At 35.2% G+C, this 24,934-nt stretch overlaps 4 protein-coding genes across 5 annotated transcripts; 2 read left to right on the forward strand and 2 right to left on the reverse strand.

Annotated features, from left to right (window-relative positions):
• The first annotated feature begins 10,297 nt into the window (after positions 1 to 10,297).
• LOC115451662 (magnesium transporter NIPA2) lies at positions 10,298 to 12,978 on the forward strand. 2 transcript variants are annotated; one of them, XM_030180026.2, is made up of 4 exons: positions 10,301 to 10,734; positions 10,943 to 11,085; positions 11,160 to 11,246; positions 12,097 to 12,978. In XM_030180026.2, exons 1-4 carry the CDS (start codon positions 10,515 to 10,517, stop codon positions 12,139 to 12,141), a joined length of 495 nt encoding a protein of 164 aa, XP_030035886.1. In that variant the 5' UTR covers positions 10,301 to 10,514; the 3' UTR covers positions 12,142 to 12,978. The 2 variants fall into 2 exon arrangements, with proteins under 2 accessions (XP_030035885.1, XP_030035886.1); XM_030180025.2 differs by having other exon boundaries at positions 10,298 to 10,734; positions 11,160 to 12,978.
• A 1,949-nt stretch (positions 12,979 to 14,927) lies between these two features.
• LOC115451669 (eukaryotic translation initiation factor 3 subunit K) lies at positions 14,928 to 22,010 on the forward strand. The gene is made up of 4 exons (XM_030180034.2): positions 14,928 to 15,112; positions 15,186 to 15,405; positions 17,335 to 17,554; positions 21,772 to 22,010. Exons 1-4 carry the CDS (start codon positions 15,060 to 15,062, stop codon positions 21,921 to 21,923), a joined length of 645 nt encoding a protein of 214 aa, XP_030035894.1. The 5' UTR covers positions 14,928 to 15,059; the 3' UTR covers positions 21,924 to 22,010.
• Positions 22,011 to 22,088: 78 nt separating this feature from the next.
• Positions 22,089 to 23,237, reverse strand: LOC115451665 (histidine-rich glycoprotein-like). Its single transcript, XM_030180029.2, has 2 exons — positions 23,148 to 23,237; positions 22,089 to 23,064 (listed from the first exon to the last, which is right to left on the reverse strand). The coding sequence occupies exon 2, from the start codon at positions 23,060 to 23,062 to the stop codon at positions 22,244 to 22,246; it is 819 nt and encodes a 272-aa protein (XP_030035889.1). The 5' UTR covers positions 23,063 to 23,064; positions 23,148 to 23,237; the 3' UTR covers positions 22,089 to 22,243.
• Positions 23,238 to 23,567: 330 nt separating this feature from the next.
• Positions 23,568 to 24,371, reverse strand: LOC115451666 (histidine-rich glycoprotein-like). Its single transcript, XM_030180030.2, has one exon. It carries the CDS (start codon positions 24,303 to 24,305, stop codon positions 23,568 to 23,570), a length of 738 nt encoding a protein of 245 aa, XP_030035890.1. The 5' UTR covers positions 24,306 to 24,371.
• Between the last annotated feature and the right edge of the window lie 563 nt (positions 24,372 to 24,934).

Below are 24,934 nucleotides of genomic sequence, written 5' to 3' on the forward strand. Positions count from 1 at the left end.
AAAATTTAAGTTACACATTAAGATATTTACTTAATACATCATACATGTCATAAGATAAGGTAGCCAGCAATTATTTGGTTGGTTTTATTTTATTTTATTATTATGCTCTTTGATCGAGAAGGCATTAGGGCACCCCGATGATGGTCTCTGTACCGAGGTCATCCAAATCCAGCGTAGGATCATCTCGCTAACGATGAAAACAATTTTCGCTCCGTAATGGCTTCACCTAACGGAAATCCCTAATCGCGGTCCAAACCCCGCTCCCTCAGAGTGGGTTTTTTCAACCTGAATGGTATTAAAGGCCAACGGGCCGAACTCCTACATTTTGTCCGCGATCATAATCTTGACGTTCTCCTCCTCCAGGAAACGTTTCTCAAACCCGCTCATCGAAGTCCCAACCTCGCGCACTTCAAACTGGTGCGAAACGATCGTACCAGTGGCCCTCTCGGTGGCACTCTCATTTATTATAAGAGGTCCCTGCATTGCATACCTCTCGATCCCCCCGATAACCTAAGGAACATTGAGGTCTCAGTCTGTAGGCTTTCGATGACAGGACATCCGGCGATCACTCTGATCTCGGCCTACCTTTCACCCACTAAGGAGCTTCACTCCAATGATATCCGTACCCTACTCAGCATGGGGGAGTCCGTCCTTCTGGCGGGCGACCTCAACGCCAAGAACTCTCTGGGGCTGCAACTCGACTAACAGTCGGGGTGCAGTCCTCGAGAGTTGTCTTGAAGATATAGACATGTGCATCTTGGCTCCTTCTGAGCCAACTCACTATCCCGACCAAGACGATTCCTATAGACCCGATATTCTCGACATAGCGCTTGTAGGGAACGTATGCCTCCGCGTGCGTTCCCTGCAGGTGGTACAAGAGTTAAATTCAGATCATAGACCTGTGCTCATAGAGTTAGTTCCCCAAACCGACCCCCCAGGCACAGGTCCTAACGCCTCTAACGGTCCGATGACGGTGAAAACGAATTGGCGCCTCCTAGGCACCAAACTCGCAGACACCTCATCCCCTAATCACGACGCGATTCCGAGCAACATTGTTTCTCGTGAGGAAACGACCGGTGCGATTCGCTCCTTCACCGACCACCTGCAACACGCCCTCAGCGAAAGCTCCGATAGGGTGCCAGCGGCCGTTCACGACCACTGGCGCCTTCCCGAAGACGTGCGGGAGGTGGTGAGGAGGCGAAACGCGGCACTCAAAGCCTGCGCGTCTCGGCCCGTCCCGGAACGACGACGTCTTGCGCGTTTCCTCCAACGTGAGGCCAAACGTCGCATACAAGGCGCCGTCGATTCGGGATGGGAGCGACGTTTGTCGGAAATCAAACCGACCCACACGGCCTTTTGGCAACTGGTTCGTTCCTTCAAGAGAAAGGATGTAGTGCATCCGCTCGATCGCCCGAATCAACGCCCGGCGTTTGATGACGACGAGAAAGCGGAGCTCTTGGCCTCCAGCCTGGAGTCTCATTGTTCCCTGACAGATACGCCCGTAGAAAACGACATCGTCGTTGCGGTGGACACTTACTTCGAAAGTAGGAACGCGACCCTTCCGCCTCTACCTACCCCGCGTCCGTTAAACTTAAATCCAATCGTTGCCGTCGGCCCGGATGTCGACTCGCCGCCGCTCGATCCCCTCGCTCCGGTGACGACCGAAGAAGTCATCATTCTGATCAAGGCACTCAAAAGACGTAAAGCCCCCGGGGCTGACGGAATCCCGAACAGGTTATTAAAAATGCTACCGGAGCATTTAGTCAAAATATTTTTCGATGTTGAAAAAGCATTTGACAAAGTGTGGCACAACGGCTTACTTTTTAAGCTGTACACTCTCAATGTGCCCACACAGCTCGTGCACATCATACGAGACTTTTTGTCGAATCGCGGATTCAAATATCGAGTGGAGGGAACCCTCTCTTCCCGACACACCATCTCTGCCGGAGTCCCGCAAGGCTCCGCTCTCTCTCCTTTTCTATTCTCGCTTTACACAAGCGATATTCCATCCTTCGAAGACGCCCATCTGGCGCTTTTCGCTGACGATACAGCAATCTATGCTTCACATAGAAACCCCGACAAGCTGGTGCACATTTTGCAATCCGCAGCCGATCTATTCGGTGCGTGGTGTCGCAGATGGCGCATCACCATAAATCCCGCTAAAAGTCAGGCTATAGTCTTCACTCAGCATACCAGAGTACAAGCGCCTCTCGCTTCTATAGTCATGTCAGGACAGGCCATTCCTTGGACTAGGAAGGTCAAGTATTTAGGCGTGCTACTTGATCAGAAGCTGACCTTCGTCCCACATGTTAATGCGGTACGCGCGCGAGCCGCACTCGCGATGAGCCAGCTGCACTGGCTCATTAACAAAAATAGCAAATTGTCCACCCGCAACAAAATTCGGATCTTTACCTCGTGTATTAGGCCGATAATGACTTACGCGTCGCCCGCGTACGCGCACATACCGCCTGCTCATCTTCAGCATATGCAGGTTTTACAAAATCAATTCCTAAGACGTGCTCTCGGTGCCCCGTGGTACGTTCGCAATCGCAACCTCCACGTGGACACCGATATGCCGACCATTAGGCATTTCATGCACATGTCCTGCAGACGCTATTTCGACCGGGCGGTCAATCATCCGAATCCGCTCATTAGGTCCGTGTCCATATACACTCCTTTCGACCGCGCGAAATGGAGACGTCCACGTTCTGTCCTTACAGATCCAGAGGACGATATAACTCTGGCCATCCGCCGAAAGCACGAGCACTTAAAGCTCTTACACTCTACACGACCGCAGTTCCGGCCTCGCCGCCGAGGACCTCGCCGCGTTCCCCGTCCTCCCGACCCTTCGATTAGTTCCGTCGGCCCGCGCGCCGACGAAGACGATTAGGTAGACTGTGTAGGTCGCTCCGTGCACCTCGCGTAAACCCCCTAATCGCTGATGTCCCCAAACATCATCTCTCAGTGACCGTCCTGAGCCGAGGCCGTGACCCTTTAGAGGGTCGCCCTCAGCATGGTCACTTAATTTAAGGGTTCGAGTGGCTAAAGCATTCACCCGAAAGTCAGGTGTGTTTGTAAAAGCCGGCCCTGCCAGGCTAACAAACGTAGAGTCACACAAAAAAAAAAAAAAACGCGCCCACACAATTAATTGCGTTATCCTTCAGCGCGTGCTTTTCAAAAGTGGCTACATGTTTTGTAATATTTTTGTTGTTAATTTTAATAAATACACAGTGCTGTTTAAGTAAAATATAGCCCTACGAACAAGCAATAGCCTGCGTTATTGTGGGGTGTAAATCTCGTTCTTCTCGTAAAGAAAATGAAACTGAAATCATCAGCTTCCATCGGTGAGTAAACAAAAAACCTAATATATTTGCTTTAACCCTGTACATAAGTGCAAAAAGTGTTATTAATTATACTTTATTATGCTGTAGTCATATTATAATCTGCTGTTGGCCATTCGATCCAGTAATTATTAAGTATTTTTCATTTTTACCAATTTAAGTAGTCGTGTTCAATAGTGTTGTAATGCATATTCTGTCGATAACATAGATGTTAGTATATTGTAGTTTACTATTTTGCATAAATTGCCTTTTACTTTCAATATACGGTGGTGTAGTGGTTAAAGCCACTTGGAAACCGTGCGCGAAGGCTGGGGTCGAGGAAACTATTTGATTTTCATAGTGTGCTTCATACAATGTGTTTTATTGCAGATTCCTCACAGATGATGCTATGAGGCAAAAATGGATCGTTGCCATAGCTCGTCCCAATTGGCATTGGAAAAAACAGCACTGTGTTGGCTCTAAGCATTTTAACAAAGTTTTATTTACATTGAAATAAGTTATCAAACATATGTGACATGAATGATACCGCTGTGTTTTAATTTTACTGTCCCATTTTAGTAGCTTATGTCAAATCACACCTCTTGGGTATCTTTTAATCCCTAAGAAAGTCAGAAAAGAACAGAAGGCGTACTGGCTTTCTCCTAGACGAAATTTCGGCCGATTTCTTGTTTGTTACTTACAGCGGTTTCCATTCCTTCCGAAATTTCTAACATTTTCTTAATTTAATAATCTAAATGCTAAACCATTTTTGTGTGAGTGACATTTCGGAAAGCATAGAAACTGCTGTAAATAGCAAATGAAAATTGGACAAAATTTTGTTTGTTGTAATTTAACAGCTTCTTAACGAGTGCTTTTATATACCCAGACTTCATTTGGTACTTGAATACCAAATCAGGCTTTAGATATCTTTTTTTTAGCCTTTATCTAAAATAGCAATTTGCAACGGTTTGTGGTTGACTGACCGAAACGTGTTTATTTTAGCAGGTCTGTGAATTTACCATAGCCGATAGACAAAGCATCTATCGATATCGATAAGACGTCAGAAGGGTCACGACCCTTCTGACGGGGATGATCATTGCTATGCAACCTTTACACCATAAACCAAGCATCATTACTAGTTATAATATTACAGTTTAAATTGCGCGTTCTTTTTTCAGGATTCCAGTTAATAAAGAGTAGAGAGCCTTGTGGGTTAATGCCATGAACCTTGACAGTAATGTGACAAAAACTCCATGTGTTTGTAGCTTACATTAAATGATGATGCGTATTTAACAGTAACTAAGAAAAAGTTAAAGCTACAAGCAGTTCCTTCAGTATTGCCTAAAGTAGTATTTTGTGTTAACATACATATATTATAAACCATTATTGTTTTTGTATTAATACATATCTTAGGCGCTGTGAGTTGTAACATCTTGATACACGGTCATTTCAAATAAGATAGTGACTTATTACCAACTATCTTTTTTCCGCGGATCCGCCCGCGTGATATAGTTTTTTCGGTAATAAGTTTTGGAAAAAATTTGGCCCTGATGTCCAGTCTATAACTAACTATACAGTTTAATGTCTTTAGTAGCCATAAATATTATATATTGGTTACCCATTGTGTTTTATTTCCTAAAATGTTGGTTACAGATTTAGAAATCTTTTATAGATAAAAAGCTTCCGTATTTTCTACTACTACTTGTCTTGTTACACCTGTCCTGTGGACGACCCGTCGTGTTTGTTACGCTGCCGCAAATTTGAGCACTACTCTGTAACTCTTTGAACTAATACTATTACTATAGTTAATACTATTAGTACACGTTATACCCTGGCCTCTACCTACGGAAATACTCAAAAGAAAATTCTGTCGCATTTATAATTAAAACGGTAAGTCTAATCTATACAACAATAAATAATTTTGTCCTATATTTTAATGTTTCATTGACACATATTAGACAAGTACACAGCTACCAAAAAGTATTCTCTTTCGAGACCGTTTTTCCGGCATCAGTTAGCGCTCCAGGTGTACGTAGTACATATTAACTCCATGGTGGCAGGTCAAGGAAAAACTGTGTTCAAATATGTGGCAAAGTCTTTGTTCAAATATTTGTCTGTAGGTGGCGCCGGCATTAGCAACGTAATATATTTTGTCTTGTTTTTTCAACGGTTATGACCTATTTGAAAAAATAGGATAAGTATATAGACTCTTATGCTTGTTATTGTTCTGAGTATAATACTGATTAATGTAATTATTTTTAAATTAATGTTACTCAAGTTTATTTATCTCTGTTACGTACCTATATATATATATATATATATATATATAAAATAATATAATAAATGCAAAATGACTGCAAGAAAGCTATAAGCTATTTACAAGCTAGTTACAAGCACTGTGTTGCTGTGCTACGCCAACCTAGTATATTACATCCTATAGTATAATTATTCTCTTTCACACTTACATTACACTTAGAATATTTTGTGTAATGACGTTTGGGTTAGGGTTTTCTAAGAATGATTATGTATCTTAATTGTATTACATAGAGTACAGTTTTAGTTAACAAAACTTTAGGTTACATTTAGTACCAACATTATAGACCTAACAATCTAGAAAGTATGTTGGCTATCATTATGACTGACAATTGGCTGCTATTATTGATGCAAGATTTGTTATTATTGGAGTTTATTTGATAGTTCTTTATAATTGCGACTTTGTTCAATAATAACTTGAGTTTTCTGCCGAATAAGTTGAGTTGAGCCTGATCCTCGGTTCCGTATATATTTTTCTTTTATGAATTTGTGTCATGTGTGTTCTTCGATCAACAATATCACTAGATAACGCCTCAGGAAGAAAACCAAAACTCAAATATGACACGGCTGAATATACTACCAAATGGAAAAACGATGTAAAGGTCTAATATTGCAGTCAACCTAAACTATACTTTGTTCCCTAGGAATAAAGTGCGCTTAAGATTGTATATTTATATTAACATACACTTGTGACCTTACGACATGAATAAAGGGAAGAGCTAAGAAATGTACGACAACTTTGTTCCAAATTCCATATTATGACGTTAGTAATAAAGCAGAGAATTACAGACACAGCATTTTATAATGATGAATGAATTTATATGATTAACAAATATTACATAGCTATACAACATATTATACCTGATTTACCTATATTGTACCTTGTGCATGGGTGGGGAAAATGGGTAAGAGAATTTTTTTTTGTGTGTGTTACAATGGAGCAAATAACTAATAAAAAAAGGCACTTGCGAAATCTATGAATTTATTTTATTTTATTTTATTTTTTATTTTATTTATTAAGGATCACCAACAGAATATACAATATTACATACAAATAACTAAAACAAAAAAAAAACATCTGGACTAATTGCAATTCTAATTACAGGCAACCACAACATGCGCAAGGTTAGAAAAAATAATTTAAACATATAAAAATAAAAAAAGAGAAATAGTTAATAATATAAATCTATATACTAAGTATATACCTAATAACTAATATTAAAGTTTATTATTATCAGAATGCATATTATACCTCATCAATATTTGCCAAAATAGCTTGTTTGAATGTACGTAAGGAATCATGGTAAATGTCTAAATTTTTTACTTTAATAGACAGCCGGTTATAGAGAGCTGACAGACGAGGGATGGGTGAATGTCTTCCTACATTGGTTCGACAACGACGGACTTGTAGCACAGGACGAGCCCGCCGGGGAGGGCGTGAGGGTACACTTAAACTAAATTTTGACAAGTTGGGGCAGTCATATTTATTATTTAATAATTTGTGTAAATGCACCATGTTCAGAGTATCACGTCTAACTTTAAGAGAAGTCATATTCAAGTAAATTAACCTATCTTGATACGATGTTAAATTTCTGGGAATGTATCTACGGTAAGCCAAATGTTTAAGGAATTTTTTTTGGACACTTTCGATTCTATTGATATGTATTTTATAACTGGGCGACCAGATAGCACAACAATATTCCAGCTTACTTCTAACATAGCAATTGTAAAGTAAAATTGTAGTAGAGACCTGTTTGAATTCTTTACTACTACGAAGCACAAAACCAAGTGATCTATAAGCTGCACTAAGCATTTCGTCAATATGAGTAGAAAAATTTAATTTAGTGTCCATATAAACTCCTAGGTCGCGAACACAAGGTACTTCTTTTAATATACTACCAGCAATATTGTAATTAGTGTAGATCAGATTTCGTTTTAAGGTAAATTTTATATGATAGCATTTTAATGGATTTAAGTACATTTTATTAATGCAACACCATTCCATAAGTTTATTTAAATCTGATTGTAATAGTTCAGAATCCCTTACATTTTTTATTACTCGTATTAACTTTAAATCGTCAGCAAATAGGTAACATTGAGAATATTGAAATAAATTAGTAACATCATTTATATATACATTAAAAAAAAGAGGACCGAGATTCGAACCTTGCGGTACCCCAGAAGATGCTACATAACACTTGGACGCACATCCATCTATTACGACGGTGGCGGTTCTATTCTTAAGATATGATTCACACCAACGCAGTAGTGCGCCTTCTACACCAAATTTATTAAGTTTTTTTAGTAGTATTGTGTGATTTACTTTATCAAATGCCTTTGTAAAATCAGTATAATAAATATTGCATCTACTTGATAGCCACCATCTACAGACTGAGCTACGTCATCCATATATTCCAACAAATTAGAATTAGTGGATCGTTTTAACATAAATCCGTGCTGGCAAGGTGATATGAGACTTTTTGATAAATTATAAATATACGGGTAAACTAAAGATTCAAAAATTTTTGCAAAACTAGAAAGAATAGAAATTGGTCGATAATTAGAGATCGAGTCTTTTTTACCATTTTTAAAAACCGGAACAATTCTAACTTCTTTCCATTTATCAGGAAAAATCCCAGTTGATAATGATGTGTTAAAAATTGCTTGTAATGGAACTAGGAGATTATCTATAGTTTTATGTATGAATATAGGAGGAATATTGTCCGGACCGACACCTTTATTTAAGTTAAGCTGCTTAACGACACGTTTGATTGTTTGCATATCTATGCGAAGGTCACATTCACCACTTACAGTCACACCTGCGGGTTCAGTGTGGGAGTCGACTTCGTAAACGGAGGAAAAGTGCGTTGCAAACAAATCGCACACATCGTTCAAATTATTAGATTTAAATTCATTCAAGTACATGGTAGGTGGATAGTTCGAGCTATTTTTGCGCAAATTTTTAATGTGCGTCCAAAAAACTTTAGGATTTTTTATAATTTCAGTTTCCATACATGTAATATAACTATTATAATTTTCTTTAAGTAGTTTATCGCAGTCCTCACGTAAATATTCAAATTACACAATATAGCTTTGCAATACAATTTAGCTTTGCATCGGTTGTAATCAAAGTAATTTTTGATTTGATGGAAAAAGATCATACCTCTAAGGTATCATACTGTTCAATTTCTATATAAATTTAGAAATAAATAACAGAAAATTGGACTGTATTGAATTTATGAGTAATGGACCGAAACACTGTATACAATTTATACATAAGAAATTCGTGTAACATTATTGTGTATTTTGTAATAATCACTTGTTATTAAATAAAGGAAATTATTGAAATTTGTGGACGTTTTACTTTTAATATTCCAAATTATAATAAAATCATAATTACACAGGTATACTGTGTAATATTTATGGTTATCAGTTTTCATCAATATAAAATTATCTATATCATATTATTGATCGAATAAGGAACGTCTCTGGAGTGGCGCAAATTTATAGTAAGTTGGCAGCATTGCTTAATTTTTTATGCGTAACTTTGGTACAAACATAGATTAATATATAATACTTATGGGGGGTAGAGGTAGGGAGCACCGTCTCAGTGTATCAAAAAATGTCCATCAAAACATGGAAAAAAAGGGTGGCGCTGCGATCGCATGGGATAAAATTTTTATGAAAAAATTGAATGAAGAATTTCATGTTAATTATGTAAATAATTGCGTAAACAGAATAATTATTTATATTTACATTTGCAACAAGTGTCAAATCGTTTTGTGCAAAATTTGAAAAAATACTTTATGTAAAGAGTATAAATATTTAAACTTATTTAATATACATTGGTAGAAAGGTTTATTGACTATTTGACTCATGAAAAGATTTAATTTGTTTATTTGGCTTACTTCACTCACTATTAAAGCAACCACATTCGTATCGTAGTTATTCGTACGCCAGCGCTATTGTGGTCGGTACTTGAAACTCTATTTTCAGCAAATGCTGGACACTTTTTCGAGTTCCCCTCCATATCAGACGGTGCTCCTTACCTCTACCCTCCATAATAATACTGGAAATAGACTGGCAACTCTCAGTTTGACATTTCATAACATTGTGCGACATCTGGACGCTTGACGTCCAAATTGCTTATGGAGTAATGTATCTCACAAACACTTACACAAACACAGTCAATAGGTATTTCTTCAATACGGAAGAAATGAAGTTAAATTCAACGTATATATACAACAAAAACAAAATTCACAAGAAAATGCGCACGAGTATACAAATATACCGGCAGAAAAATATCTTGTGACGTTTACTAGAAGTTGCTATTGTTTGTTAGCATTAAACTACTATAAAATACTAAAAAGATTTCTATTCGTCCAAATTTATTTTAAAATTATAAGTATTCTAGATAATTTTTACTTGAAGTAATAAAATTCATTTTCAAAGCATAACTGCTCGTTTATTTCTAGCTTAAATGAAAAAAAATACCAGAATTATTAAAATTTATACGTACTAAAACTCCCATATAATGAACTAATCACACTGACAAAAGATATTAAGAAATTAGTGCCATGTACGGAGAAGAGATGGCGCTCATTGTAAAAAAAATTTAGTCCGAAGTTACCAAGGCATGGGTACAAAATCTTACCTAAACTGAGCTAACGTGCGTGAACTCAAAATCAATGTACTAAGTGTCTTTTTTAACGTAGTATATTTCTTATTTTTTTACTCTATGTCGACGATTAAATTAGTATTATACTATTATCTAGTTTATTGGTCTCTGGTATTATCTATGTTGCGAATTATGTTGTCCAACATACTTATACATAATATTAATTCAAAATTACAAAAAAGCAATAGTTTACTTGTGAAGCAATGAAGGCCGCAATAGTAACTGAAGGTGCAAGAGACTATGACACTACAACATTTGCAATAGGCCTAAGTCTCGCTATTAGTTCTAGTATATTTATTGGATCTAGTTTTATTGTAAAGAAACTAGCATTAAGGAAAGTTTCTACGAATGGAGGTTTACGAGCATCAGCTGGCGGTTTCGCTTATTTGAAACAATGGATGTGGTGGCTCGGCTTAATAACAAGTAAGAAATATGCATTATGGTTGTTTTATAAAATAATTTTGCAAGCAATCTGTAATGATGCTCAAGATATTTTTAATTCCACTTGTCTGTCGTGCTGACTAATTGAATTGATAAAAGGTCCATTCCCAAGAATTTTTCAGAGTGTTTACACCCTATTGGGTAGAATTTTTTTTATTGGGATTTGAATTTTTGATAATTTAATTCACAGTGGGTGTTGGTGAAGCTGCAAATCTTTTAGCATATGCATTCGCCCCTGCTGCGTTAGTCACTCCTCTCGGTGCACTAAGTGTATTGGTAGCTGCAGTACTGGCATCAAAATGTATTAATGAAAAACTCAACTTTATTGGAAAGGTAACTTTTACTTGTTTTTTTGTTTATTACACATCATAATATGATTTGCAATTAACAAGTTATTTGTCTTTCAGATTGGATGTTTTCTATGCATTATTGGATCTATCATATTTGTGATCCATTCTCCGAAAACAGAAGAAATACAAACCTTCAAGGAATTGGTATATAAATTAAGTGATTATTTATTTGTTACATATGTAGGATCTATTATTTTTATGAGCTTGATAATTAAAATAATATTTGTACCGAGATTTGGAAATACCAACATTACTGTATATTTATTAATGTGTTCAGCAATAGGAAGTTTAACTGTTGTGTTTTGCAAGGGAGTGGCTTTAGGTATAAAAGAAACCATTAGTGGAAACGTAAATAATTTTTCAAATTATGTTTTCTGGTTGCTGCTTATTAGTGCTGTTGTATGCATCACAATACAAATGAATTATTTAAACAAATCTCTGGATATTTTCAACACTAGTGTAGTAACCCCAGTGTATTATGTTATGTTTACTGTGTTAGTTATTATTGCATCTGGTATTTTGTTTAAAGAGTGGGAACATATGAAAACTGAAAACATTCTAGGTTGTATTTGTGGTTTCTTAGTAGTTACAACAGCAGTTTTTCTGTTAAATGCATTTAAAGATTTACAAATATCATTTAAAGACTTAAAACTTAATGCAAGACAAAGGAGAAACATGCACAATATAGAAGATTGTGTGGCAAGTGATAGTTACATTTTAGGATCATCACGAAATACACAGTTATGACAGTATTAGATAAATTGACAGTTGTTTAGTAATCTTTTATAGCCATTTAATTTTATTGTGTATACTAATTGGGTCATATGCATGAGACTTGATATTACTGAATATCATAGGGATGATTCATGTTTATGTCCAAAATACATTGATAATCCTTTCTTTTCAATACATTGAGTAGTGTATCATGTATAAAAATAGCAGAAAACAGGAAAAGAAGATTAATAACTGGATTTTTAACAACCGTTTTTTCCAGTTGAGAATGCTCTGGAACCCATACAAAACAACACAATATGCTTGATTCCATGAACATATGATAATGATTGATACTCCCTTTACTTTCATCCGACAGTACAAGTTATGGTAAGTGGTAACTATTACTGCTGTTTCAACTCTAGTGAATGCACCCGCTGCGCCGTCCAATGCACTGTGCAGGTGATTTAATTGTTTTACTTATATATTTGCATTGAAAGGTTAAGGCTCCTGTTGAATATAATATTTTAAATAGTTTTATTGTGTAACATTACCATCTGCAAATTTTTTGTAGGTATTGCTTACATAGTTATGTAATATATTATGTATTTCATAATATGGCTGATCCATATTATTGCTATATTTTAAGAGATTATAGTATCCTAAAATCTAATACTATATATTATTTTAAGTGGAACTCACTCTATATGCCAATTGTTCCTGTGAGGTGTGCTAAAGATCTTTTTCCACTTGTAATATGATAAATGTAACTGGCCATCTTAAAAGTTAAAATAAGCATTCCATACCAATTACAAGAAAAGCATAAATTATAAATGAAGACTGTCTAAGATGTGTATGACCTGTGCATAGTCGTAAGTAATGTAAATAAAACTTTATTAAGCTGGAAATTCACTGATTAGATCATGTGTCATGATCATTATTAGTGTGTCTGATTTCAGTTTCCTTGATGAATTGCCTACCTATTGCTATATAATAGCAATATTGTATAATAGCAGTATTGTACTGTAAGAAATATTGTCTAGTCCTTATTTTGCCATTATTATTAATAAGGTCTTGTAAACTATACATATTGTATTTGAAAAATATTTTAAATTTATGTACAATCAGCATCAAATTTGGTAGTGAAATAAAGCAGTTGCTCATATATGAAATATTATTGCAAAAGTAGGGCTATGGTGGGGTATCACAATGTTTATATCACATGCATGCAGCAAATTGAATGGTGACTAATTCAATTTGCTGAAAGTGAAAATTCTTTATCTGTTTCATTTTTAATGACACCCTTTTATAAAACTTTTCAACTACCCTATTTATCTTAAGAGATAAAAACACAATAATAACATTTTGAAAAATGTTTACAAATATATTTTCAATATTTTTTTTTCTAAACATACATAATAAATGCTTTTCTTATTTAAAATCTTTTATTATTTATAAACACAATGACCCTAAATTATTATTTTGTATGAAAACAATTAATTATTGGTACATTTTATGTAATGGTAAGAGTAATTTTTCACTAAACCTTAATTTTTTTACCCTGTTGCACCAATACATGATCATTAGAGTTAATTTACATAGAACTGACAATTATTAATTGTGATACAATCTACACATTTTTTTTCTGGAGAATCAATAAACAGTTGATTTTTATGGGAATGTTTGAATTGTGATGCAAATGCAGTGTCACAAGTAGACAGTGACAGAATGGTAAATAAATGTTCGACATATTGGGCATGTGCGCTGGTACCCATACAATCTTCTGCAGCATTCTGTACACAAGCAGATATGGCGACAGGGTAGTGTAAGAACATTTTTCACCCTCTCCTGACAAATCACACACAAAGAATCTGTCTGATTTCCATCTGCATTATCAATATCTTCAGACTCAAAATTTAATTCTCTTGTTCTCAATTCTTCTCCACTGGCTACTCGAGATATCACTCTTATTTCAGAATTTGTTACATAATTGTAAAATGCATGGTACACATATAAAAAAGTTCTTATCAACGACCAGTAAATCAATACCATTTGTGTGTGTATGTTCATTCTAAAATGTATACATAGGCGCACTATAATTATAGCAAATGTAAGTCCCAAAAATGACTCCAAAGGCACATCTGTCAGGAAATTGGTAAGTTTCAAGAGGGCCATATAAGAGTCTATGATCACTTGCACTGTAGAGTCCCTGATATACTTGAACATTGACTTCAGCAGCTGGGGCAGGTGCACAGGTATAAATGTTATGATTAACCATATAGTGTCCCCTAGGAATAGTATAAACTTTATTAACATCAGCAGTAGATTATGGCCAACTGTGTATGTTGTATCTACTAATTGTAAAATACTTGTTACAATAGCACTGAGATGTTTGTACGTATTATCACATAATGTTATTACAATTGTCCTTATGCCATGTATTTGGTCGACAAGTGTTTCAACAATTATATTAACCGAATTCGGAACTTCCTCGGTAAATATAGACACATTGTCTTCGTAAACAATTTGAAAAAACGACATAATAACGCCGAAAACTTTGACTACAGATGATAAAATCCATGTTACAGATATTATAATTAGTTTTCCAATAAATGAGGCGGCATATACCGTGTATAAAACAGTCCTTGCAAATAAATTCAGCACTTGGGCTACATAGGAAATCATTATTCTCGGTTCATTGTAAGAATACAAGTGCTATTATATTTCTAAGTTATGAACATATATTATAGCTTCTTACTTCCTCTATATAACAAAATTAAAACAAATTGTCAGATTTTAACGAAGGGAACCAAATGAAACCCAACGATATTTTTGAAGACTGACCAGCAGAGACCAATAAACCAGTGACATTTCATATTACATTTGAATCACAGTGCTGCCAACAACAATTTACAAACCGTCTACGTAAGTAATGGATAAAAGATTTGCCAAACATTTCAAATCAAATTTCATACAGAAGGATAAATGTTGTTTGAAGTCGTATACATTTTGTAGATTATGAGTTTTATAATGGTAATAACGTGAAATTATTGCTAATATTTTGTGTAATGTATATAGTTTGGAGATAGTATAAAATAGACATCTGGTAACATTTAAGTTGGCACGTATGCTACCTAAGCTTTATGCGTATTTTTTAGGTTAGTGCAGTTTTCAAGCAAGGTACGCCAATAAAGCGCTATTATAGCATAAAAAAAGTAACTAGCTGATTAATTTTGTGTCAATATCATGGCCGAAACAATGAAACAAACTGTGGCCACTATACTGAAAAGTATAGAGAGGTGAGTCGGATTACTAGTGAGAAGTAAATGTTATGATCTAACATGTTTCTGGATCATTTTTTTGTTGTTGTAGGTATAATCCAGCCAATCTGGAAACTCTCGAAAGATACGTCGATATGCAATCACGTGAAAATACTTATGATTTGGAAGCTAATTTGGCGGTCTTAAAACTGTACCAGTTTAATCCAGAAAAGTTCAATCCTGACATTACGTGTCAGATCCTCTTAAAAGCTTTGACTAATTTTCCACATACAGACTTTACTTTATGCAAGTGTTTACTTCTTGAATCTGTGGTAAGTAATCAATAGCGATATTTGTGTAGGAAAGTGATGTTAACCCTTTAAATAAAATAATATATTTATTTATTTTTACCTTTGGCGATGCATTTAGAAACGGAAATGTAATTAAAATAAAACAGTTTATTCCACATAAAATCGCATTCTTAACAAACAAATTTAAAATAAAATCAGCCGTAAAAATACTAACCAATATTTTCAACAAACACAAGATAAAAAAGACATACATACAAAAAATATAATGCAATTAAGGGATTCCCCGTAAACCCTAAACAAAAAAGGATTGCCACCTTTAGGAGATTTTAATTCCCTATTTTTATTATAATTAAAAATCGGCGATAACCTAGTTGGTCATAGAACATACTGACGTGACAATTGTCAACAGGTTCGAAACCCAAGGGCACACACTAATGAGTTTTCAAAATATTATATGTGTATTCTTTGTGAATTATCACTTGCTTTAACGGTGAAGGAGCACATTGTGAGGAAACCTGACTATGTGAGAAGTTCATTATAGGTATTTTGAGGAAATGTGAAGTCTACCAATCCGCACTAGGCAAGCGTGGTGGACTAAGGCCTAACTCCTCTCAGTAGTAGAGGAGGCCTGTGCCCAACAGTAGAACAGTAAATAATACATGGCTAATATTATTATTTCATATTTATTTTTATTATTAAAATAGAAAAATCAAATTTTACATAACACAGTGTATGGAAATGTAATGCATCATAACATCATACATTTTACAAGACCACTCTCCCCCCAAATTGCGTTGCTATGCTAGCTATGCACTAAAAATCTATGGTTCCTCATCAAGCATTCAACATGCTAAGTTAAGGAATTATAAAGAGTATGCATGGGGAATATGGTGGTGGGTGGTAGGATGATTGAGAAAGTGTGTAGTTAATAAGTAAAATTCTTGTCATTATAACTTTTTCTATTAGATCAAGTACTAAAATAGTTATTTGTTGTATAGAAAAGTAATTGGTTATAACAAATTAATTCCATCAATTTTTGCTTCTTGAACAGAAATTATCCGTTTTATCTAATGTTTTTGTGCAGGGTGTCCCTTAAATACTAGGATTGACTCAAAGAGAAATGGTTCAAAGGGTGACTTTGCCAGGCTTAGTGGAAAAATATTTGTATTTTTGGCCATAATTTTGGTTTAGAAAATTATGTTTCACTTTAGTTTCTGGTGGCAAAAAAAAAATATTTAGCTGTTACTAGAAATTGTTTAAAAAAGTTCCTTTATATTCAATAATATAACAATGGCATTTGTTAGATCCACCACTACTTAGTCTGTTATAGGAAAAAAAAAAACAGATAAGTGCATGTTGAACTTTTGCATCAAGAGTTTTATATAAATTTGTAAGTAAAGGAGCCTAAGTACATTAGTAAATATTTAAGGTTTTTAGTTTTTCCTTACTTAGCGACTTTCTAAGGGATTCCAAATTAACGGGAAGTATGCTATAGGTTTATATTCTCTCAAATATGCAATATAAACTGTCATATCTTTTGACCGCATTAACCTACGAGTGTGATTTTTACACAGTTGAAAGAAAATATAGCACTGATTATTGAAATTTTAACTTGATACCTACCTCAATGCATTCCCGAGTAAAAAGTCTTGAGAGACAGTCGGGCAATGAAGTGATCCTATAAGAGTTCCTATTGAGGCATAGAATCCTAATTAGCTGTGGATTCCTTTTCCCGCACTTAGCCTGTAAAATAGTCAGGCCATTATGCATGAACAGAATCCTAATAAAAATAAATCTGATTTATGCATACAGCAACAAAGATAGTTCATAGAAAGGAAAATTGAAAATCCAAAATATTATATATATTGGTTATAAAAAACTCCTTAGCGTTAAACTTGTGATACTATGTGCATTTATCTTTATATTTCTTTTATTTATTAATATTTTTAGGTGGAGAATGAGACTATTTCTCAGATAAAATATCTAGCTGATATTTTAGAGCAATGTGACTTTGCTCAGTTTTGGAACAGAGTTCATCAAATGCCAGAATTGTGCAGCAGAATCAGCGGCTTCCATGATTCTATCAGAAAATTTGTATGTCATGTTGTGGGCATCACCTTCCAAACAATTGATAAGAACAATCTGGCTAACTTACTAGGGGGTATTGATGGTAAGTTCAATTTATTTGTATTATAAATTGACTATCATAATGTTTTAAAAATATCTTATTGTTAAAAAAAAATCCACCTGTGTCTTTTCTCTCTAATGATATAAGCAGATACACAATACCCTTGATTCTTATATTTTGTTATTATTTGCCTTATTATTATCGAGAATATTTATATTTTATTCATATAAAGTATAATAAAATAAAACTCAACTACCTGTTAAGAGCGTTTACGTGCCGCGCGTGAAGTCAACTATAGGTAATTCTTCGCAAAATTCACTCACACAGAGCCGTTGCGTAGCTGTGTGCGTAGAGTTAGCGCGTCGGCTATCTTTATAGTCAGACCAACCAATTTTGATCTCTTCGCTTTAATTATCTAATTGGAATGTAACTTATGATTTATGAATTTATGATAAATGAAGAATTCTATTATTAAATATATAAGAATTCATCATGAAATAGTTTATATGTATCATTTTGTAATTATAAAAAAAAATAAACATTTTTAACAAATTTTAACGGCAATTTTACAAATTGTTTTTTTCACTTTTTAAATGCAAATGCATTTGCATTTAGAAAGTACCCTTTAGTAAAGTGGAGCTCATCATGAAGCCGAAAGATAGGCACCAGAACTCCGTAATCAGACAATAAATCAGGAAAATTACTGTGCTACGATGTTTATAATGGACCACATAATTACTCCATAGATCTGCAGTTTTTAATATTTAGCGTATTGAAAGTTTAAATTAAGTTATTAGAAATTACATATTGGAATTTATATTTTGAGTCAGAAGGTGTATGTAATGGGATGTCATTTTTAGGTGTATAACTAAAAAGTGAGAAATAAAAAACTTCTTTTTTCGGAAGTTGGTTATATTTTTTGGATAGTTTTTTTTTTTAATAGGTATTGCTATATATCATATCAGAAACGATCACGATGGAGGAAAATGGCGTCAGATTTCTGTAACCACCCCTCCCCTACCGACTACTGCAGTCGCCCACCTACTAACCACAGAGCGCGCTGGTGCTACCGTGGCCCGCACGATTCTAATAGTTGGCCGCCAATACAGCGGGTACCGCATACAACCGCGCACCCCGCGGGCGTAAAACGAGTTTTGAAATGTGCGTTTAGTCCATTGAAATGTTACAATTTAAGGACCGAATATTGCATTTCTTGGAGGACACAATTTTATTTTTGGGTCATGTGTGGGGGGTCAATAGAAGCTTAACCTCAAGTTTGTGGGGTCGCCACCCTTGTCCTCCGGCCGCCATCTTGGAAAAAGGGGTGAAAACACTTTTTTCGCGATATCTCGGAAACTATACGTCTTACAAAATTTTTGTAAAGCCATACTTAATTTGTAGCAAATTGTTTTGCCTGCAAATATGTTTTTTTTCTCCTTTATCCCCAAATGGTAACTCATACCTTTTCTACCTGCATAACATTCGATAAGTTAAATTTGGTAAGTTCTATGGCAAAGAAAAGAGTTAGGAATAAATAAGTAAAGTTGTACGAATTTAACAAAAAAATTGTAATAATATATTTACAATAAAAAAAATCAAAAATAAGTTAAACATTTTGTTTCGACCGGATTCTCATGAGCATTGACGAACCCGGTAAACTTTGGAGCGCTGTAACAGCGTTTTAAATGAATGAAATAAAAAAAAAATATAGGGAACAATTTTCCTCAAAAGATCATTTACAAGTTAGTTTGAGGTAATTTTTTAGTAAAATGGAAAAAAGTTATAGAGCAAAAAAGAAAACTTTTATAAACATTTTCTCACATTTTTGCTTATAACTTCGTTAATTTTTAATTTAGGGCAAAAAGTTATATAAACATATTTGTAGGCAAAACAATTTGCTACAAATTATCACTTTACAAAATTTATGTAAGACGCATAGTTTCTGAGATATCGCGAAAAAAGTGTTTTCACCCCTTTTTCCATGATGGCGGCCAGGGGACAAGGGGGCGACCTCACAAACTTGAGATTAAGCTTCTATTGACCCCCGACACATGTTCTAAAAATAAAATTGGGTCCTCTAAAAATACAAAGCTCATGTAACATTTCAATGGGCTAATTGTTTTTAGCTGAAGGTTCAATTTTTTTCCTTCGAGTAACTATGCTCAAGTGTTTAATGAGTAAAAAAAGCAACAACCATACTTCAGACGCATGTTATAACATTAGTACATCAATCTTTTAGCTTTTGCTTTAGCCGAAGTTTCAGCGTTGTTACGTTTCCTTTTCTTGCCTAGAAATAGCTTTACTTCCCATTGTGTCTGAAACATAATAATATAATAATAATTTATAGTAACTACTAACTACTAAAATTATTGTCAATCATTAAAGAAAAAAATATTTTACTTACTAAAGTACTAAGATGTGGCAATCACTGTATACACGTGACTATTTTTTCTACGCACAGCAAAGTCCAACTGGAGTCTCGCCGGAGCGACGAGCGATACGTCCTCTCTCTAGAAAGCCTCAAGGCGGACTAATTTGAAACGATTTGCGCGTTGCGTTTTATAGTGGTATTTAAAATATTTATAGAAAAATAACAGAACTAATTTTGTAGAATTTTTAAATTGTATGTTTTTAAGGAGATGTTCTTCTATTATAGTAATCCAATATTATATTCAATTAAGTAAGATATAGTGATAAAAAAAAATCATTTAAATGACCAACATTTTTGAAATTTTCGAATTCTTTGAATTTTTATTTCTCATGAATTAAACATAAAAAGATATTTTTTCTCTCTTTTTTCTTCAGGATCTTTTTAGTTAGATAAAAATAACATATTGTTATGTTCCTTAGTGGTTTAAGATATTTTGAGCTTCGAAATAGACGTTCGAAGCGCAAATTTGAAAACCTCTGTTCAGTAATCATTAAACAATTTACAAATACTCAATAAATCTAAAAATTTTCTCTACTAACTTTTTAGACAACAAAATTTTCTATAATAATTACTAATTCATATGTTTTTAAAATAATGTTTTGATGGATATTATCTCCTTCGAAAAGTGCTGTTTTTGAGACATACGGCGCGCGGATGCGTAAACGCTCTTAAGAACTTTCAGAATTTTTACATAATATAACATGGCATGAAATTATACAGGCTGTGGTATATGTCTTAGTTTAAATGGACAGAGTCATACTATAATAAAGCTAAGCTTAAGGTTTAAAGTATTGACAAGTAAAGAATTTAAATTCACGTCTAGTTAGTGATTAGTTTGTTGAAGAAAAACGTAAATATTAATATGCATGGATATTTCGGCCTTTAAAATTTAATACGACGAAATTTTAAAGGCCGAAATATCCATGCATATTAATTATTTTTACGTTTTTCTGATGTTTAATCACTAACTAGACGTGAATTTAAATTCTTTACTTGTCAATACTTGTTTAGTTACCCAGATTAAAGGTGAAACAAAATGTATGAAAAATGGACCTTAAGCTATAACCTTAAGTCATTACCTATAGAAAATCATAAAATAATGAAATTGACATGGGTTACAATATATGACACATTTTTTCATTAAGTATTGTGAAAAAGTTACTGTCACATATGTAGTTTATCATGCAAATCAAAATAAAACTGAAACAATGTGTTGTTTTTATCTGCTTTAGTTATTAGAAGCATAAAAACTGGTTGAAATAATACAATTTTGCACTTCATATAATATCGCGATTCAGGTATCTTGCGGAACCGCAGTGCCCAGTGTGCAAGCTGGTCAACGTTTTACTTACACACGAAAAATGAACCGCGTTATTTGTTTTTTTTTTTGTTAAAACTGAAATAACGTTTTTCATACATGAAAAGAAAATGTACGTATTCTCAACTATAGAACATAATAATAGTAGAGGAATTGTTAGTATAATGAACCTTATCCCAGCTAAACAATTCAAATAATTATTACCATATTGATAGTAAGTGTTTTAATTTAAAATTTCATTATGAAACATAAATAATACGTGATATATAAATATTTTCTGTTTAGAAGTATCTGATTGAAATAGTATTGGTGCACAATAATTAGAAGAAGAGAAACAATTTATTTTATGTTGATTTGTCATTAGTTAGCATTTAACATCCACCGAAAACACAGTAAAACCATTGCGTCATAAGAATATGCAGGGTTAAATACATTGCATAACATTTATTTAGGCTATTTCCTGTTGGCAAGATTTTTGAAATTGATTACTAAAATTGTTTTTTTTTTTAGATGTCACCCTTAAGCATTGGGTTAAGAAATATGGATGGAGAGATGAGGGTAGCCTTATCTTTATCGCCAATCAAGACGAAAATATTAAAACTAAGAACATTACGGAAAAAATTGAGTTTGATCATCTTGCTCCTTTGATGGCGCTTTTGTAGATACTACTACTATACAAAATTAAATATTTTGTAACACTTTAAATTGTTTTTTCTTTGATACGTTAAATAAAAAGATATTTGCATGAGTTCACATATTTTATTGATTTTGACTAGTCTTATTTCAACCTTAGACTAGCAAATGTTATTTAAAACTATAATTTCGCATTTTATATGACAACTAATAAGTACTTGTACCTATAAGAGAATGATTAAACATACATGGGACAACATATTCCTAATGTTTACGTGACGACACGTAAACATTGTCGCTTAAAATCATAAGTAACAAATAACAACATAACAATAAGGTGTCATGCTTATTAAGCCTTTTTTCCATGACTGTAACCGAATTCCTTGCCACCTGCATGACCGCCTTTCTTTCCATGGTCGTGGTGGTGGGCGTGATGTTCTTCATGACCGTGATGTCCTTTGTGGCCCTTATGGTCTTCGTCGTAATGACCCTTGTCATGATGGCCCTTCTTCCCGTGATGCTTCTCGTGGTGTCCCTTTTCGTGGTGACCACCCTTTTTGTGATGTCCTCCTTTTTTGTCGTGGTGGCCGTGGAAATCGCCATGCTTGTGATGGTGACCGCCTTTATGGAAGTCATCGTAGAACTTGTGTTCCTTGTGGTATTCATCTTTATGCGATTTGTGATGGAAGCCAGTTGTTTTGGATCCCTTTTTGTGTCCTTTTTTGTGTCCAAATTTGCCCCCTTTATGGCCGTGCGCGGCTTCGTGGTGTTCACCGTGGTGATCGTGTTCATCGTGATGCTTCTTCTTGTGCCCGCCGTGTTCGTCATGGTGCCCTTCGTGATGATGTTTTTCGTGCTGGCCGTGCTCGCCTTTGTCGTGGTGGTGATGAGATTTGTATCCCTTGTCTCCCTTTTCGCCATGATCTTCATGGTGCTTCGCGTGGTGCTCGTGGCCTCCACCCTGCTCTTGATGGCTATCCTTAGATTTTTTTTGTTCTGTGCCTGCTAGCGCCTGATCCGCCGGCTCACTGCCAGCCGCAGATAGGTCTACGCCTGCGGGAGCAGTTTTTTCCGTTTTAAGTTGTGCCAAGGCTTCGTTTTTAGTTTCATCGACATTGCGGGCTTGTGTTGTGACAAGTGCACACGTTAATATCAATAGGAGCCTCATCCCTGAAAAATAAATATTGATATTAAAAATACTTGGTAAGGTATTTAAAACAAACTCAGTCGATTTAACTCAGCTAGAGACCTACTTGTATTTGCTGCTAAAGCTCCGTCCGCAGTGTCACAAACGTTTTTCTCACTTAGATTTTATATATAAGAACGCTTTCATCTGTTGTCGATTACAGAAACATTTGGCAATCATTGCTGCGATTTCTGGGTGAGTGATTTTGTGACGATAGTTGTGACGACATCGGTCTGAGGCTATGGTCAAAGAGAATTAGTTCCGTTAGATTGACAATTCCTGCAAATAATAAGTGTAACTAATTTGTTTTACCACTTGCTTTGTACGGTTGTAGTTTACTAGTTTCTTAATTATATTTTAAGTTAGATCAATACATGGATTTGAAGACAATATTTTACAATGTATAATTAAAAAAGTTCATTTATTTACAGAAATGTTGAATATAATAACAAAGTAAACGTAACAAAATATCTTAACGTTAAAGTATTTAGTGTTTGCCGTGATGGAATCCCCAATGTTTATGGTCCTCGTGACCACCTTTCTTGCCATGGTCGTGATGATGGTGGTGATGTTCCTCGTGGCCACCATGGCCTTTATGTCCCTTGTGATCTTCATCATAATGATGTTTGTCATGGTGTCCTTTCTTGCCGTGGTGGTGTTCATGATGCCCGGAGTGGTGATGGCCGCCTTTCTTGTGGTCTCCTCCGTGGTTCTCGTGATGTCCGTGGTGATGGCCGTGTTTGTGATGTTTGCCTTCCTTGTGGTGATCATCGTAGAAGTGATGGTCCTTGTGATACTCGTCTTTATGGTATTTCTTGTGATAACCTTCGGTTTCTTCTCCCTTATCATGATGTTTTTTGTGGTGATGTTTTCCGCCCTTATGATGATGACCATGTTCATGATGTTTACCGTGGTGATCGTGTTCATCCCAGTGCTTTTTGTGACCGCCTCCGTGTTCGTGATGATGTCCTTCGTGGTGGTGCTTGTGATGATCACCGTGCTCGCCCTTGTGATGATGATGATGTCCCTTATGTCCTTTATGTCCTTTCTCGCCATGTTCGTGGTGATGATGAGCGTGGTGCTCTTTGCCGCCACCTTCCTCGTGGTGGTGGCCTTTGTGGTTGCTCGCCGCAGCAACCAGGTCAGTTTCTTTCCGGTCGATTTCGCGACCGGAACAAATAACTGTTACACATCCAAACAGGATAAGGGCGGCTAGCGTCCGCATTGTGAGATTTATGGTAAACTGCTTGTTGAATATTTGGATACTTCCACGGAACTGACTTTACTGCTGCCAGAGACAGCATTTTATATCACTACTATAATAATTGGTTGCAGTTGGTGAAACCATCGGGCAAGGACGCTACGGGTGGCGGGCTCGGAGCGCGTTACGCTTAATTACAATTTGTGACCATTACGACATTTGTTTAGGCCTAAAACAGGGGCCATAAACACAATATGTTTCTGTCATAGGCATATAAACGAACAATAGTGTTATTTCTTAAATCACTATCATTTAATATTATTTGGAATGATGACACGTAGGTATCTAGGTTTTATAATCTAGTAAAATAAGCTTCACAATACAATTTCCGAAAGATGTATTTATTTAATCAATTAATAACTGATCTATATTATTATTAAAATGAATGATTCTTAACAAATGAACAGTGCATGGTTCATACTTGTAACGGTAGATAAACCGATTAAAACTGAGACGCATAGCGCGGCCCCTCGTACCACAGGCCAGGGTCGATGGCACACGTCTTGCGCCGGCTCTGGATAAATTTATATTGCTTGACTAACGAATCGAACCCAGGACCTCATGGTTCACAGTTCAAGTTATTATAAAATATA

The sequence above is a fragment of the Manduca sexta genome, chromosome 24 (genome assembly GCF_014839805.1).
Source record: "Manduca sexta isolate Smith_Timp_Sample1 chromosome 24, JHU_Msex_v1.0, whole genome shotgun sequence".
Taxonomy (NCBI): domain Eukaryota; kingdom Metazoa; phylum Arthropoda; class Insecta; order Lepidoptera; family Sphingidae; genus Manduca; species Manduca sexta.

Coding starts and splice junctions, on each gene's coding strand:
- LOC115451665 (XM_030180029.2), bottom strand. CDS start 23,062: ATGAGGCTCCTATTGATATTAACGTGTGCACTTGTCACAACACAAGCC.
- LOC115451662 (XM_030180025.2), top strand. CDS start 10,515: ATGAAGGCCGCAATAGTAACTGAAGGTGCAAGAGACTATGACACTACA. Junction 10,735..10,942: donor GTGGCTCGGCTTAATAACAA/GTAAGAAATATG, acceptor TTTAATTCACAG/TGGGTGTTGGTGAAGCTGCA. Junction 11,086..11,159: donor AACTCAACTTTATTGGAAAG/GTAACTTTTACT, acceptor TTTGTCTTTCAG/ATTGGATGTTTTCTATGCAT.
- LOC115451669 (XM_030180034.2), top strand. CDS start 15,060: ATGGCCGAAACAATGAAACAAACTGTGGCCACTATACTGAAAAGTATA. Junction 15,113..15,185: donor ATACTGAAAAGTATAGAGAG/GTGAGTCGGATT, acceptor TTGTTGTTGTAG/GTATAATCCAGCCAATCTGG. Junction 17,555..21,771: donor CTTACTAGGGGGTATTGATG/GTAAGTTCAATT, acceptor TTTTTTTTTTAG/ATGTCACCCTTAAGCATTGG.
- LOC115451666 (XM_030180030.2), bottom strand. CDS start 24,305: ATGCGGACGCTAGCCGCCCTTATCCTGTTTGGATGTGTAACAGTTATT.